Below are 18,674 nucleotides of genomic sequence, written 5' to 3'. Positions count from 1 at the left end.
CGACAGCCAAAACACATATTTGGATATGTTCCCTATATAGTCATAGATGAGAGAGCAGAATTGCTAGCATATATTCCCAATGGCTTATATGTTTTGTTTTGTTTTTTCTTGGTTCAGTGGTGATGGGTTTGGGCTGGGATTTAAAAACTTCTTTTGAAGAGTTGATAGTATGTATTTTCATAAATCTCAAGTAACATTTTGAAACAGACAATATCATTTTGGTGGGAGTCCTGGGAAGGGGATGTAAAATTTTGGCCTGTCAACCTAGATAATTTCCCTTTAATAGCAAATGACTGTGCTAGCAAGTAGATTGTTAAATGCCAAAATAAATGTGTTACTTCAAAGAGACCCTCCAGCATGAGAGCTGTTAATGTAAAGCATTTGGCAATGGCCAGTGCTACTCTCTTTTATAAAGATGTTCTTTTGAGTTATTTTTTAAACATAATTTAATTACAAGTTAGATTTAGTGGGCCAAATTCTTCTCTCATTTACACTGGTATAAAGTGAGAGAAACTCCAAAGAGTTGGTCTCTCTCAGGCTGTTAAATACTTCTGGATTCAGAATAGAATAACTGAGAGCAGAATTTGGGCGCAGTAGCACTACATCATAAAACAAAGTTGTAATTTACTAAAATGCAAATTGATATAATCTACTCATTTCAGCTAGCAGGAAAATGCAGATTTAGATAGATGTATGTTCCTACTTTGTATGTTGAGATCTATTGTACATAAAAGAGCAACCATTGATCTTAATGGGAGTTGCAAACATAAAGTCTGTTATTGAGGATGGATTAATTTTCTCCTGTGAAGAGAGCCAGCAAAATAGGGCTTAAGTGGTTTTAAGGTATGCCTAGTCCTTGTGCTGGCTCTCTCCATAGCATTGAATATCATCCGCTGAGATTATGCCTCCAAGGCAATTAAGACCATTTTCAGTATAGTGCCTGTGATGCACATACAAAATACCCATAGATAGAAATCAATGAGAGTTGTGCATGGAATTGAGGGTAGTATATGTCTCTAAATAAATATAAGTGAAATATCCTGCTTCTCTTCCCAAATTCAGTGCCCAGGCAGGGTAAATGAGCTGAGTGTGGATGAACTTCAAAAGCTTTTTTATTTCTGGGGGAAGAGGAATCATGTTCCCAGTGGGAATGGAATTGGCTACCTGTTATTGCTATTTCAGCCCTTGGACAAGGATAGTGGCTGCAATTCCTGCATATCCTCTACATGGTAGTTTATAGCCACTTGGTCTATGTAAATTCTAGAGCAAGTGACCATGTCCCTATTCCTGGCTCTGCTTATCTAAACCCTTATCTCCAGGCCCTGACTCTGGCAGACCTGATACAGAAGGCAGCAGTTACAGACGTGAGACAGGTGCAGAACCTTCCTGCATACTCACGCTGCAGCTTTCCAGCCCTCACGCTGCAAAACTGCTGAAGTTCTGTTTCACTGGGACCTTCCTTGTCCCCTACTACAATCTTCACTCTGTGTGGTTTGTTCTTCCTTTGATACACACATGTAATTTCCATTAAGGTTAATTGGAGGTGTGTGTGCATAGATTTGTAAGTATACCATATAATCCAATGGCCAACTTATTCATTTAATATTGTGTGATGAGATTTACGTCTCAGAATTTAACATAAAATACTGTGTGGCAGAAGGAATGTAGCTATGCTCCTTGTCATAAAAGAAAAGAGGGCATTTCAATGTCATTGTGATCGAAAACAATAGGGTATGGTGATATAATTGATGCTGAGGAGGAATTGGTTGTCAGTCATCACTCAAAAGATTGTAGTGAAAAAATCAGACTTATTTTAAAAATAAAATGTGAGTGCAAGATATAGAAATCAAAAGCAGAATGAGACTGGAGTAGTGTATACATTCAAAATCCATATATTCCTTAACAAGATTTTTCAGACCATTTGACATATTTATACTACTGGCTATTTTTGCCAATTGTGTGGCCTTAGCTGTTTACATCCCATTCCCAGAAGATGATTCTAATTCAACTAATCATAACTTGGTAAGTATTCTTTGATTTTCTTTCTATATTTATGTTGGTTTATTATATACTTTGACAATTAACTGCTAATATTAGGGAGCAGTTGTCAGTATGGATAGTAGCTTTAGTTAGAAAAAATGGCATTTAGTGATACTCTGAAACAAAATGTCTTTGAAATATTTCACTGCTTTGGTTGTCAATTTCAGTGTGTGTTCTGTAGTATCTGCTGTAAAAAGAATTGACAAAAATTATAAATTTTTGGGACAATATATGTTGACGATAATGTTGGATATAAAAGAATGTAATTTAATTTGTCTGTTACTGTTGTTTAGATTAAAATTACTTTGCTGTTTTTTTGCTCTTTAGTTTTCTGAAATCAGTCCTGTTGAAGTCATACTGTGCTTTCTGGTATATTAATCTCATGTGTTTTCAGATTTTAATGCTAAATTCTTAATCATATTTTAGGGTCTATATTAGTTGAGGTTTTTCTTTATATTAAACTAGTCCAAGACAAGAATTTATACAATGAGTGTTGTTGTATAGTTGTTATATAATTAGATCACTGCCTTCATGTAAAAGATGAAATGTTGTAAGGGGGAGGTGTTGCTTTAATGAAGACAAATCTAAAGGAAGGTTTATGTACTTTAAAGCTGAGTTTTAAAAAGAGACTGCTGTTGCTATAACAGAGATTTCTAACCTGGGTTGCAATGTGCAGAGTGTATCATGTACAGCAGAGCATATCTAGGATCAATTTTTTTTTACTACAGTTGTGTTTTATTGTTCGTCATAAATATATATCAATAATTTTTAAATTGCAATGTAATTGCAAGAATATATTTTATAATAGTATTTGTAATACATATTGTATCCAGTATTAATATTGGATTGCTTCCATTGTTTATATTGAATAATAACTTTAACACTAATGATACATTTAAAAAGCTGGAAGAGTTCATAGGCCTTGACTGTGCAGTCTTTGCACACTCAAAATCCTCATGGGAGATTTGGGTGTGTAAAAAAACCCAAACAAATGAACAAAAAAACCCCCAACCAAACAATAGAAACAACACAGGATTGGACCCAAACTAGTAAACAGATAATGTGGGATTATTTTTGTATGGAATATTTGGGTTAATGCGTAACCTTACATGAATGAAGACATTTGTTCAGGTTACAATTTGTAACCTTGTTTATTTTACTATAGATGATAATTCGTATACATTGACTCATTTTGTGCATTCTTTGTTTACCAAGAGTACAAGATTAAACAAATATAGACAATAAAAACACTGGCAAAAGGCAGACTAATTCAGGTCAATGTAAAGAACAATTTATGCAGCTGAATATCTGAGCCAATCAACAATCTGTTTTTTCTCTGAGAAATTCAGGGCAGAAATCTCCATAGTTGTCAATCCATCAGAAAGTCTCTGTTAATAACTAATTTCATAAAGCATCACATGAAAGCGTAAAATATTTGTGTGTCAGAGGCTAATAGTTTTATAAAATTTGGTGGGTTTTTAAGCAATAGTTCTTACAAAAGCTGAACTCATATCTTTCTGACCTAATTTTATAATGTGTTAACATTTAGGATTAAAGTGTGTGCTTATTCCTTTCTTGCTTTGTAGCTTTTTGAACTCATATAGCCATATTGTTTTAAGTAGAAATAAATTATAGTCTTTTATCCAGAGATTCATATTCATTTTTTAGCATTTTAGAGAGGCTTTTTTTGGACTCCTTTCATATACATCAACAAATTCTACATCTTGATCACTCTCCTATTCACATTCTGCTCTGTTATATTGGTGTAAATTCTGAGCAACTCTAGAGCAGAATTTAATCTAGAGTTTTCATTTTGGCAGCATTTTTTTGATACCAGGTCAGAGTAAGTCAGGTGAAAGGGAAGGCACATATTTTATCTGTATTATATATATGATCAAATAAAATAAATAGATTGGAATCAAACTGGATTGGCTGTTTCTATGGTGGTAGCTGTACATCATGAAATGGACGGACATGTCTTTTTCTGTGGAATCCTGCATCTATTGACTCGTCTGCCCAGTATAGCCCGATTTCTCCTCTAAATGTGGGTGGAGGGAAAGTACAGGAGCTGCACATAGGTATCTTCCTGAAAATCCTCTAGGCTCACACGAGAACCTGTCATGAAGGGTGGCTATTGCCTGGCAGCCCCTTGGACCCTGGACTCATTGATGTGAGATAGAGGGAGTTCTGTGGTATTATGGAAGAAGTAGAGCTTATGTTATAGAACTGTTATTGCCCCCTTCTTCCACTATGTCTGAGTTCCACCAGCTTCTGTTCCTCTTTACTCGTGTTAGTCTGATACTCCAGTAGAAGCTGTGTTTGGTCAGTGGCTGTCCTAATATCTCATATGCTTTCAGATTATCTATAAACTTTAAATTTATAAATGCAGTTAAAAATAAAATAATTACATGCATCACTAAACAAAAAAAACATTCATTTAAAATGTAAGGAAATTGTAAAGGCGGAAATTTTATAGCTCTACATTAGTATAACATTTTAAAATAGAGAACTGGGTTGTCAGCTGGTGTAAGTCACTGTAGCTCTATTGAGTAAAATGCATTGACACCAGCTCAGAATTTGGGCCATAATTGTTACATTTGCAAAATTTATATACATAAAAATGTAAGCATATCAAACATATGCTTATGGTTATGAAGTTGAAAACCTAGATAGGGCCCTGGAAAGAGGGAGCACTGGTCGAGGATGGGGGAAACAGAGGTGGGGCAGTGGTCAATGGGGAACTGGAAAAGGAGTCTGTCCCAGATGAACAGTTGGGCCTTGAGAGGATCTCCCATCCTGCACATCTTAGGAGGTACTCAGGAGAGGTGTTTTTCTCCTGCAAATGTTGGGAAATCTGCAGCAGAGCCTTCTATCCAGTTTAGACGTACAGAATAGACATTCTGTAATAGAAGAGCTCCCTTCCTGTGGCTTCCCAAGACCAGGTTGGGTGGTCCAGGAGACAAATTCTGAGAGTAAATGCTTGCTTATAGCTCAATCAGTGAAGTATTAGATCACATAACTGGCTGAGCCACTGGTGAATCCCTTTGAGGAAGAATACTTTTTCAGTCCTCTACTGCTGACTTAACTTGCAAAAATATATTGTGCAACTCATTCTCCAATGAAAACAGTCAACACAATCAATTATACATCACAATATTCATTATAAAATACATTTTATGACAAATTAATTTGATTACAAATATATGAAACATCACAGGGCAAATAGAAATGGATATGACTAACAGTATTAATGGCTCAAATATATGCACATTAATAAACTTAAAAAATAGCTCATGTCTTAGATTTTGAGACTCAAGTGAGTCAATTTTCAACTCTCAAACTTAAGGAAGTTATTTTCTAGAGGGATTTGCACCATTTTTATTGTAACAATGCAGTAATTTAAGAAAAATGTAATATGGACAAGGCCTAGGGATGAGAGGCCTAAGGTTGTTCATTATCTGTGCACGTTCAGTTACTTGCGTCTGTGGAGGCAGCCATCAAAGGTGTCCGTGGTAGTGGTTATGGTTTTTGTGATTATAGCCATCTGTCTACTGTGAAATAAATGGTAAAGAACTAAACACATTTAGTAAATCAAAAGGAAGAAGGGAAAGTTGTGTAGTGTTAGTGGCTCTAAGCCCAGCACACTCCTCTCCTTGCTGTTGGGAAAGGATAGCTCAGGTTTCTTCCTCCTTACACTGTGGGGGAGTCCAATCTTATGTATCTGCTTGGTTGATAGATGTCTAGTAAACATAAATTCCATTCCATAAATGGCTACTGTGATGAGTTCAGTGTGCTCCTCTGTGTGTATTGCTCTCTTTATCCTCTCTTTTTCTTGTCTCCTGAGTGAGAAAAAGGAGGCTTTTGTGCTCTCTTCTCTTTCCCTAGCTATAGGGATGGGGAAGGCAGTGTGACCATCTTCTTCCACTAGGGTTCTCTTGATGGAACTTCCTCTCCCTTTAGATATTGGTACTCCACTGCCTAGTAGGCTGGGAGGACATAGAAGAAAGAAACCCATTGCTCCCTTCAGGCAAAACAGGCAGTGGAAAATTAAATTGTCAGGTAGGGCTGTGCTTGGCTGCTCACCAATTTGACAGTCTTGCATTGAGCAGGTGCATGCATATTTGAGCCTTTTCGAAATTTTTTTCCTTTGATGTATGCCAGTGGGAGAAGTCTCCTCTACCTGAATGGAGCAATGTGCTCATGCTTGTCTGAACTGCCTGAAATGTATTGCAGACCATTCTTACAATGACAAATGATGTTCTTGAAAACTAGTTATTGAACCAAGTCATGAAGTCTTTGTTCTGTTTTCAAGTAATCCTAACTCAATGAAAACTCCCACTGACTGAGCAGAAACTGAAAACCTAACATTCAGTTTGGGCTCAGTTCTTCTTCCAGTTGATACAAGAAATCCCTATTGACTTCTGTGGGAATCATTACTATCCCGTAGCAGGAGCACTGGGATGGAATATTTGAGCATAACCTCACTACTTCATTCAGACTTTAAAGTGATTTCTTTCTCCTTCCCTCTGGTATTTCAGGTGCTTTGAGTCTTCCAAGTGCGTGAATCAGTTCTTCTTTTAGCACTGTCTCCTGTCAGTGTCTGCTATGAGGCACTGTTTCTGGCCAGATGGATTTCCTCCCTGTATCTTTCTTTTGTTTTTTCCTTTTCTCTTCTCTTTTCAGTTTTGCTGCCCTTCTGTTATGTTATTTCCCTTCATGTCTCTTTCTTTGTGCTTACCAGCTCAGTTCTTCTCTTCTTGATATCTGTTGTCTCTGCCCTTTCACTCTCCTCTATTTTTCCTCTTTTTCCCCTTTGTTTGCCTTCTCCTCCTGTCTTCCTTGCTCTACCTCATCCCTTCCCACTCAGTTTCTCTCCTTTTCTTTCCTCCTTCACACCACCCCACTGCATCATTTCCTTTTCTCCCTTCCTGCTTACTCCTGCTTTGTCTTCTCTCCCCATGTTGCATTCCCCTTGTGGTATGGGAACTTTCCTTATCTTGCTTGGGTAGTGCTTCTCTCTGATTAGTGTGCTCTGCTTCTCACTCTGAAATGTGCAGGCAGGCTGGTGTAAATAAGTCTGCATTTTTGCCACTATGCAGGGATTCCTATGAGGCTCTTCTTGTTCTCTTTCCTAGGAATAAAATAGGAATAATAAACATGAACATGTACTGAACCAATCAATACTACGTACAAGGAATCTGGACTTTGCTTATGCTGGGCTGGATGGCCCTTCCTGTGTTTAAACCCCACACATAGTTTTATTGGTGGGATTGCTGTCTCCAGGGAATAGGCAGTGAGGCCCAGTCAAGAATCTCAAGGATTGTTAGGACTTCACATGGATTATAGCAGATAACCAGGTGGTAGAGCCATCTGCACAGAGGCCCCCGTACCAGTTCATTAACTCGGTGTCCCTGGCAGTTCTGGCTACAGTTGCCTTTGGGGATCCCCTTAAAAGGAAGGGGCTCTACAGGAAAGATCATGCCTCCCCAGTCTGTGTTGCTTTTTTGGGAGAATCCCCATTAGGATTGAAGAAAGGACAGCATACATGCCCTGTCTTGCAGTGCTCTTGGCACAGCCAGCCATACCCCCAGCCTGCTCATCCCTACCACCCTAACAGGGCTGGAGGAGCCAGAGTGGATGATGCTGCCCATGGAAATGGCTCAGTTGCCTTCCTATTGTTTGTGTGAGAGGAAGGAGATCCCCTCCTTGGGCAGATCTAGGAAGCACAGTCAGTCCCCCATAGGCAAGCCCATTCCACTAGTGTGATGTAGAAATGTCAACTACACAGTACATTCCAGGGCATTGTTTTGGAATGCAAAAGACTACACTCTGTAGACCTAATCAGACTTGTGACAAAGAGGTGTCAGGCTCCATAGCCATATCTCATTAGTAATCTCACGAGTCATTCAATCACCAGGCCACATGATAAATTAATACACCCATTGAAAAATACATTTATCTTGAACCAGTTTATTGAAATCCTATATACACAATGAACTTCTAATAAAAGCCTGAAACTAATCAGTATATACCATTATTAATTTTTAAAGCATTCTTGTAAAAAAGGCCTATGAAGATGCATTTGTTTAATGGCTACAGTTTTCTCTGTTGTTTTTAAGAATTGTACACCACATATTTATTCTCTTTGCTATATTTGTCCTTTTGGTTGAAAGGTCTCTGTGCTCAACCCCATCCTCATCCGCTTGTGCTCCAGATCATATACATTTTAAATCTTTTTGTTTCAGGATGTCCTACATTCAGATTCTCAGTTCATTCACACTCTTTAGAGTTAGTGCAATCTATAGCATAAAAGCCAGACAACTAACTAGTATGCAGGAAAGGCAAGGATTGGATTCTACTGGAAATAATATCAGCTACTTAGCAAACAGATAAACATGTCAGAGAAATTAAAACTTTATTTATTGCATCTAATCCTTCAGTAACTTTTTAGCCAAAGTGTAAAATACAGGTAGTGTAGTTGTTCACTGATGCTCTTTTTAATAAAGAAAAATCTCAATATGTTTCAGTTGAAAAAGCATTCAAAATATAAGATATAATTGTACCTGATATGCCACCTGAATTTCAGGAGGCATATCAATGACAATTAAAGGAAGTGAAAATATATTTATAGCTTACTGAATGAGTACACAGAAGGGTCTGAGAGAAAGTCAGTAGTTTAATTTTGAAATCAAATGATGGGAAATGTCTTTTTTTCCCTTTCAAAACAAGCTTAACATCAAGTAGGCTTTGAAATCTCTCCTCCTTACTTTTCGTGTGTGTGCTCAAGATAGTTTTGTTAAGTTTTTTGTTGCAGTTGTCTTTTCAGTACAACGATTACTTTGTCATCTTTTCTGACATAAGCAAAACATGCAATAGCTGTTTGACTGCCAGAACAACCTGACTTCCTTTTCTAAAAGCAATGGGGAAAATGCCATTTGATAGCTATAAACGGGGACAATATGCATCAGCAAGTAACCTTTTGAAAAGCTGTAAGAACTCTTCAGTAGGAAGCATTTCTGCAAGGGGACTATTTTAAAAAAATGTAATTGTACTTGGGCCTATCTTTGTCTTTAAATTTCAGATATTATAACAAGGGCAGAGAGGGTTATTCAACAACATTTATATGCTTATTATTCTGAATTGCCTTCTCTTTTGTCTGTTTAGATCAAGGTTTATAAAATCCCACAAAAGCTGGTTCTCCACATCCCTGTACCTCTTGTAGTAATTTACACTGCCACAAAAAGATGAAAATTCTGAATTGGTAACATTTTACAGCCACTCTTGCAACTTTGCACCACTGTGGTTGCATAAAGCAAATGGAAGTCTAGCTTAACGGGCTCCTTGCTCCTTCTGTGAAAAGAGAATCCCCAGGTGACACGGAGTCAGCATAATGTCTCTATGCTATCTCCATCCTCAGCCTCTGGAAAAGGGAATGTGTGACTGGGATGCCTTTATCACCTGTCAATTTCCATCTGCTGGAATAGTCTCTTGGTCTTGTGGGCAGCTGGGATTAATTTAGATCATCCTCAGGGTTACTCTGTCAGGGACTAGACTTGCTCTCAGATAGGAAAAAGAGAAAGGGAGAAGAGGTTTAAAATCACTTTTACCATGGCTCTACTTCATCTGTGTCAAACATGTATTGATGACAGTTGAGGAACTAGCTCTCTTAGAATAGGTGTAAATGACTATGCAAGGTACAGGTCAGTGGATTATTGGGCCCACAAGCTACATTACAGGATGCAATATAAACACAACATCATCCTGTTCTTTGGGGAAAGCTTCTCTGTTATCCAGTTCATAGAGTACTACTTACTCCTTCTGTTTGAAAAGAAATGTATTTTCTTTATTCAAACTTGCAGCTTATTCCTCTGAGAAATCTCTGCTAATAAAAATAAATTCAAGTGTGGCTGACCTATTGAAGAAACATGTTAGCTACTTTTTCAGTGGCATGATCAGTGGGAAAGTATTGTAATGAACAATGTTGACATTAAGTTGTGATTAAGGTTCAAAGTGAAAACCTAAGAATAGTGGGGGAAATTCACACCTTTCTTATGCATTACTGAAACAGCAGGGGTGCAAAGTTTGATGTGCACATAGTTTAATGTAAAATATATGTAACCCAAGATTATCAAATCATTTTACAGAGCATATGCAAACAATGCAATTTGTCAATTTACCAGCCAATGTTAATGCAGGTAAACCTCACATAAACACTAGTTCATATCTGCTTTACTCCCTGAGAAAACAGTGATTTCAATTGCTGCATAAACAAAATGTTCTTAAACTGTGGTTCTGAAGCAATTTCCCACCCCACAAGTTTTTGTAAACTAGAGAATTCTACCACATTCCCATTTGCCTATGATTGGATTGCAATTTATTCAGTATGGGGCTACTCTGTAAAACCTCTCCAAAACTTCAGTTGGTGCCCAACTTGGCTATCTATTTGTTGAAGAATGTTTCTTGCAAGGAGCATGTTACACTTAAGTTCAGTGATCAGCACTAGATTGAAATATTTTCCAGGTGCAACAGAGAGTGCCATCTCTATTAAAGGCTTGTATAGTTGGTATCCAGGGTGGGATTTTCATAAGCATTCAGTATTGGTCTAACTCTGCTCCCACTGAATTCAATGGAAGTTTTTCCAATGACTTCTAGGAGATCAGAGTTAAGTGAGTGATGAGTTTTTCTGAAAATCCTACCCCATGTTACCTCAGAGATTCATTATATGATAATGACGTAGTTGAGGTTGCTTAATTTATTTAATGTCACATAGTGCCCACATCAACCGTGCTTAGGTCCTGTGCATTTATTATTAAAAATATAAAAATTGTCAGCTCAAAACTCACAAACAGTTCTACCCTTCACCTAATCTAAGGCAAACTAACCAAAACAAATTTTTAAAAAAATCAGAATAGAAACAAAAACACAGTAATATTGAACTCAAAGATGACTGAGCCTAAAAGCTTTGCAGCATCAGCTGAAATTCAGGCTGCTTGGGCTCCGATGGACAGTCAAGGAAAGCAAGTGTAACACTGACAGACCCTGGTTGTCATCGAACCTGGGGCCTCTGGAGCTTAGTGCATGAGCCTCTACCACATGAGCCAAAAGCAGACTGCCTTTTAGCTAATGCTGTAGAGCAGACTCATTTAGCTATCTCTGAGTGATCTCAGTGCCACTAGATGTGCCAGAACACAATACCTAGGAGGTGTGTGGGTTACACAAGCTCCAAATGTGAGTACTTTCAGCTGAGAATGCCTTGCCACTGACTTCCTAAACTAAAGCAATGTAGCTAGCTTCAGATACCAACAGTGGAAACGACCTCAACTCTTGGGGCATGAAATAAAAAAGGAAGAGGTTTCACAACAATTGAGGTTCAGGCCAGATAGTGTTTTAAAGATTGCCACTAATGCCTTGAATTGCACCTGGAACTGAATAGGAAGTCAGCTAGTGCATTGTACAGATCACAGGTGTCTTGTTTTCAGGGTAACTTATCCCACCCAGAAGACAGGTTCCTGGATTCTGCACCAGATAAGGCTTGAGGAGGCTTCCCAAGAGTAGAACCAAATAGAGTGTGTTGTAGTAATCTAGCCTGGATGATCTAATTGATGTGTAACCCTTCTGCCCATCAGATTTAGCAGCAACAAGGGTTCAGTATCTAGGGGTTCCATTCCAATAACACAATGCAAAACTGGCTCGAGCCTCCTCCCAGTGACCTGGGACAAATATACAGCACCCCCGCTAGGCGCCTCTAAGAGGCAATACTTCCCCTCTCACAAGCACAGAGTCTGAGTGTAGCAAAAGCCTTTTAATAACAGAGAGAAACAATGTGACATTATGTTGGGGAAACACCACCAACAGGATTCATAACACAACCCATGAGCCAAAACCCACCCCAAGCAAATTGGGCCATGTCATTTCCCTTTGGTTCTTGAGTCCAGCAACACAAAAGTCACCCAAAGTCCCAAAAGTCCAACACCCAAAAGTCTCTGTCCCTAGTCACTGCAGCCCCAGAGTTTGAAAGTTTATCTGCAGAGTTTTACCTCCCAACCTGGGTGGAAATGCAGGGGGTTAAGGGGAACCTTACGTGGTCCGAAGCCAACTGCCCAACCTCTTCGTGCGGCTCCGCTCCACCCCACGAATTGCTAGCCACTCCACTTCTCCAGCTGTCCTGCAAACTGCTCCAGCCGTCCCATCAGCGCCCATTAGCCGCTTATTTAACTAGCTAAAGAAAGAGGGAAATATTTCCTCTATCCAATAGATAACTTTGAACAAGGGTAGTTAAAGAACACCATGGAGTAGTGCAATGGGAGAATGGCTGGTCCAGTGGGTATGGAGCTAGCTTGGGACTTGAGGGTTCAATTCCTTGCTTTTGCTATAGTCTTCCTATGTGACCTTGGGCAAGTCACTTAGCCTTTCCCCCATTTGTAATATGGGGATAATAGTATTTCCCTACCTCTGAGAGGTGGTGTGAGGATAAACACATTAAAGATCTTGATGTGCTCAGATACCACAGTAATGGGACCATGTAAGTATCTTAGATAGATGTACAGTATGAGCTCTTTAAACTTAACAGACTGCTTCTGATATTGCTCTTAGTAAGAAGGGTTTGGCTGGTTGGGTGCTGCACCCCACAAATTCAGCATTCAGTGCATTATCAGAGGCTTCATTTCAGCTTTTCAGGATGCAAAATGTTTTGGCAGCAAATTTTGGTGAAGTGAAAATGACTGGTAGTGGCAATATAAAAACAGAAGGAACAGCCACAGTTCCCATAGTGACCCAGCAACAACAGTGACATCTAGGTAAACAGCAGCAGGCAAGTAAATTTGAGGGGAATTAGTGTTAGAAGTCTCAGAAGACACAGTCAGCTTACATACGGTGTTTACTCTGTATTTGAAATGTTAATCCAGTACTTGCTACTCTGCAGGATGAAAGCCCCAGAATGTGTAGTGGGGAGTTTAACCACTTGCCTAGACAGGCGCTATGCCCAGGAAGCCAGAACAGACATCTTTGGACACTGGCAGTCAACATTCCATTCAGCAGAAACTGGCATTTCAGTTAACAAAAATAGCATGTTGTTTTGGGTGTTTGCAAATATGCTCAAGCGAACTATCCAGCTGGTTGGGAATGGTACCACAGAAGGCTGTTTCAGCAAGACCACATGACACACAGATGACAATGGGTATTTATAGAAGCCCTTGTGGCAATAATACTATTGATCTGACAAAATCATTTTACGTATGTATTAGGTTACTTTATTCTCATAACAAATACAATCTCAAACAGATGAGTGTGATTTCAAGTCATTGGTTCTTACTCATAGGAACATAAGAGTGGCCATACTGCGTCAGATCAATGGTCCATCTAGTCCAGAACCCTGTCTCTGAGAGTGGCCAGTGCCAGGTGCTTCAGAGGGAATGAACAGAACTGAGTAATATCGTGCAATCCATCCCTTGTCGTCTAGTCTCAGGTTCTGGGGGTCTCGGACAGCAGAACTCCCCACAAGCAGCAGTTTTGCTTGTTGAAGCTCTGTTAACAGTGTTTCTCTCCCCAGTGGGATTTTCAGAGGAGAGACTCCCCTTGAAAGCAACCAACTCTTCAGAACCTTGCCAGCCTTAGGAAATCATTTGAGAACTTGCTGAGTGGAGCTTTCTGACAGATCTTAGGTTGTGGCAGTAGTCCTGAAGATCACTGTACTGGATGGTCCATACAGTGGTGATGTAATTGTGTCTCCTTGCAGGAATTCATGGGATGGCTGAACAGGCCAAACCCTAGTTACCAGTGGAACTTCAGGGATTCCCAAAACAGGATTAGATCAGTCAGCCAAACATACACATGACTAACCAAAAGCACAGTCAGTTTTGCCTGAATAAGGCATTTGTCTTAGTAAAGACTGAATAATATCTTAGACCCTGATTTAGCATTTTGTGATGCATGGATCGTGGACTACTCCAGTCAGACTCAACATGGTTGTAGCAGTCTGTCTATGTACTACACAGTGCAGGTTCCAAACCTAAATAGCATTTGGACATGTGTGAATAGCTGGGGGAATGAAAGATTCATTATCATCTACTTTTTCCAAGATTAAGGGTAGGCCTGAGATTATGAGCAGATTCCATCCATGTCTGTTTTGAGCTGCCATTTGAGCCTGGTGAGGTGTCATCTGGGAAGTATTATATACTGTGTTATACCACTGTCTCCTTGGATGTCCACAGCTTCTCTCTTCAAGCACTCTTCCATAGAGAACAATTGTAGACAATCGGTGTAGGGTCATTGTATCAACATGGGCAAACCATTGCAGTTGACGCCTTTTGATGATTCTAGTCACATACTGCACTTTCAGTCTTCTATGGAAGTTGTCATTTCTTCGCCTTTTTAGCCTTGTCATACCTAGAATATGATGCAGGCACCTCAGTTCAAATGTTTGCAGCTTTTGCTCCAGATGCTTTGTCAGTCCCAAGTTTCAGAATCATAAAGTAATGTGAGTACAATGGGCATTATATATAATCTGATTTTAGCTCTCATGAACATTGATTTAAGGTTCCAAATACTGTATTTTTATTCAGACCTGCAAGCATTCTTTTGGCAGTACTTATTGATGTCATCGTAGATCACAGTGGAGCTCAATACTGACACATAAATGTCTAAGTCTAAGGGTTAGGTGCTGAAGTACCTTTGTGGATCTGGGCCATAGTCTCATATTTGTGTTCCTAATTGAAAAGGAGGTCAGCATACTACTATGAAGGCCATTCCTCTTCACATGCAAGTGTCCTGAGTCTCTGTTTCCCTGTATCTTCTCTCATCATATATACTTGTGCAAAATATGTGTAAAAACACTATTGCAGGCTGTGGGATGAGTGGAGAATTCACACTTAGGAATGTTTTACACCCACTTTGCACAGATGTTAATGACAGCACCCAATCTGCAAGACAATGGAGAATCAGTCCCCAGGTGTTCCAGTCATGGAATAAATAGGGTATTGTGTCTGCTGACTTCAGTTCATGTCCTTTATTAAGAATTTAATGCAAAAACTCTGCATACCCACTATATTTTAATCACTCAGATGACCTTGTTAGTCTAGTGTGGATCTGAATATTAAGGAGCATAGTACCTAGCATCTTTTTTGGCCAAATTTTTAAACATAAAATATATCTGATCCACACTGTTAATGAGGCAGTTTCAGAAGGCAACAGAAAGAGCACAACAGCTAGGAAGGCTAATAGAGACTGAGTTTGGAAGAGCAACTACAGAGAAACACTAGTTTTGATGTTCTTAAATGTATCTTGCTTTAAGAGATAATCACGGAAGGTCACTTGCAAATTAGCTGCCATGGGATGAACTTAATCCATTTTTGAAGCAAAGATATATCTGTCTTGGGTTGTTCTGCCTTGAATGTACTTTGTTGAGTTCCAAGACAATATATTGCATAAAGATTAACAGGTGATTCGAATGGCCTGTCACTAGCTGGTGTGTTGTGAATGAAGCAGATCTTTTGTAGGGTTAAATAATATGTGATGCAGGCACTTTAGATTTGCTTTTTCTAGACTTTATGCAAGAGATGAGGAAACAAAATATGAATGTTAGTAGATGGCCTCTGGGCAGATTAGTCTCTAGGAACAAGTTAAGAAAATGATAGGTGTTAGGTTGGTCTGAGGAGATATGGGAGGACATGAATGATAAAGAGATGGATTAAGGCATCTCTATCTTCCCTTAAAGACTCTTATACAATAGTTGTTTTAATGGTTAAATAAGTGGCAGTTTCTGAAGGTTGCTAAGGATGCAGCAACTGTCTTCATAAAGCATCTGCAAATGCGTACAAATGTGTTTAATGCTAAGGAATACTATTACAAATGCAATAAACATAGTCTATTTTGTGTATGTGTGTCTGTGCACTTTGAAAAACTCTCTCTATTTAGCCTATATAGATGGTTTCTTGGGGCAAGGTGGTGATGCTGAAGAATTGGTCAGTGGCCCATGCATCAGAAGCCATTTGCATGACCAATGCAGCATACTTTATGGATGGCAAGATTTTGCTTTTACAAATGCTAATCTAAATTCCCTCTCTTTATTTTTTAAAAATACAGTAACTTTGTCTCTGTTTGCATGTTGTACCTTGCAAAAGTAGTAACTGTGAAAAGTGCTCTTGATTGTGTCTCCAATTTTGCTTTTACAGCAGAATAGGGCAGATTTAGTACTCAGAGTCAAAAGGAATTTGAATTCCCTTCAATAAGGAACAATTATGTTTTATATTTTGACAATTCATTGCTTGGATTTGGGTTTTTTATATATTTTCCAAGATTAATATTTAAAAATTTAAGCTGTAGCTATAAATTGAGGAGGAGTGAGAAACAGACAGTCATGTGTGTCCAAGTGCATGCTAGAGGATAATATGGATAAAACTGAGTTATTAGACTAGATAATCAGGGGTTATAGAGATGTATGGAACATTTTTCAGTATAAACTCTTTCCTTACACACCCAGAAAAAAAAGAAAGAAAAAAGAAAGGAAAAAAAAAAAGAAATGGTCTAAATCCATAAAAATATTTTTTAACTAAAGAGGTGAAGATAGTAAAAAAAATAAGTTGTGTGTGGCCATTTTACAGAACGTATATGAAAATATAAATTTCTGTATTTTTGTCTTGATTTTCTATCATTATGAAATTTCAAACAATTGATAAGGGACAAGGTCTGGCCCTTGATTATCCAGGAGTAAGGGTTATGTTAGCCATTAACTACTACATCAAGCAGCTCTGACAGGGTGTGTAATCTTCAACAGGTTGGTCCAGGTCCTCATTGAAATGTACTCTCCCCATTCTAGGTGTCACTTTGCTTCTTTCATCTCTCTGTCCTGTGCTAAGGTCAGGAAGGCTACCAAGCCCTAAGTCTTCTGTGACCTCCCTCACCTTTGGAGGTATCATGGAGGGATGGGGAGAGAGAGCCAGGAGTGGAGTTTTTGAACTGGAGTCCCCCTCCCTCCAAAATACCCCTGTTATCTGTTGAGGAGTGGTGAGGTGTGGCTTGCCTTGTTGGAGTGTGTGTGTGTGTATTTTTCTCTGTATGGGTTCTGTCCCTCACCCAATTGACTATCCTAAAATTTCCTAAGGTGAGTATGGCCTCTTGGTTGGCCCAGTCTGTTATCACTCAGTTAAGGACATCTGTCTGGTCTCTCCACTGCAAAGTCAGGGAGGCAGTGTGCCTATTTCACATCTTTGCTAAGTCATTTCCCAGGGCCAGTGGAGAAGCTGTGTACTCCCTTTGGGTAGGAGTTAGCATGTTTTGGGCTCACATTTGCCTTGAGTAGGAGTTTCCTCCTCATTGAACAAATAGTGCTCAGTTTGTCAGACAGCTCCAGCTGGGATTAGCACTGAGTAGGGAGCAGGACTCAGGGTTGGCCCTAAAACTGCAGCTATACTTATGTTGTAAATGATATGAAACCTTCTGAATATGTGGAGAAGGAGCAACCAAAAGGGACACTTCAGGGTGCAAGACTTGCTTTCTTATCCTGCTTCCTCCAAAATCTGTGGGATTATATTCCATGGGTTTACTGTATGCAAATCACAGAGGTGAGTCATTCAGGGCAGAATTTAGGTGGCTGTAGGCCATGTGTTTAGGATAGACACTCTGTGGACCAGTAACACTGCAAAGCCGCTCTCAGTCTAATTTGCTCCTGTGCCTGACACATGTTATGTATTTTGGGGTGCAGTGAGTGGAAGAAACCCAATATTGAACATTAATTTGATCATATGCATTTTTAGGTTTATGTGAAATATTTTTTACTAAAAATGAAAAAGTGAGAGTCTTATGCATGCGTATTGATTTTTGGAGTGATGTAAAATAATTCAAAGGGCTTAGTCTGTTTTGAAGCACATTCTCTTTTGAAGGGGTCAAGGTTCTGTATGTGTATTCACATTGCAGATGAAGATGCATTTGTCAAAAGAGGCTTTCAGAATCTTTAGCATTTTAACAATGTATCAGCTTATCAGTGATTTAAAATTTCTCAACGCTTCACAAGAAATGCGTTTTTACAGCCTTGTCAGCTCAGAAGTGAAGAGCAAATTCCATAAAATGTGTGAAGAAATATTAAAGAATGTCAAAGTGTGACGTACAAAAAATAGCTCTTGAACTGAAAATTGTGTCTGAAATTAAACAGATCGACCATCCTCACAGTAAAATGCTAATTAACCTTTACATATTTGTAGTGCCTTACATGTAAGCTCCTAACTCCCACACAGCTCCTGAAGAGTTTGACGAATCCTCATTAGTGTGGTCCAATGCTTTATAGATTGTAATGAAGTAAGTGTCACAACACCCTCCAAAATGGAGCAGGATATAGATGTCTGAAGAATTCTTACCCTTTTTAAGGCAGGCCAAAAATATGAATGTAGTATCTTGAACTTGGCTTTCTCAAAAATTAATTCTGTAATTCAACTGCTTTTCTTGTTTTCATATTCCTAAAATAAGCCTATTGGCATTTAATTTTTGACTTTGCCTTTTTGTAGAGTTGGTGACTAGCATACTTTGTTCCTTCCAGTTCTTTATTTCCATCTTCAGTATGAATCCATCTTAGCTTCTAGGACCTTATATTAACGGTATTAGTACATACATTAATTTAAAAACTTTTTTAAAAATATCAAGATTGA

General features: G+C 38.8%; 1 protein-coding gene across 8 annotated transcripts in view; it reads left to right on the top strand.

The window, feature by feature from the left end:
- The window catches only part of CACNA1D (calcium voltage-gated channel subunit alpha1 D), a 324,438-nt gene that overhangs the window by 4,095 nt on the left and 301,669 nt on the right, over positions 1–18,674 (top strand). For all 8 annotated transcript variants that reach the window (XM_078853625.1, XM_078853622.1, XM_078853624.1 and 5 more), the window contains exon 3: positions 1,917–2,022. In XM_078853625.1, coding sequence (XP_078709751.1) covers positions 1,917–2,022 — 106 coding nt within the window. The remainder of the gene's footprint in view (positions 1–1,916; positions 2,023–18,674) is intronic.

This window comes from Lepidochelys kempii, chromosome 7 (assembly GCF_965140285.1).
Source record: "Lepidochelys kempii isolate rLepKem1 chromosome 7, rLepKem1.hap1, whole genome shotgun sequence".
Lineage (NCBI taxonomy): Eukaryota > Metazoa > Chordata > Testudines > Cheloniidae > Lepidochelys > Lepidochelys kempii.
This window is presented reverse-complemented; position numbering and strand designations above follow the sequence as displayed.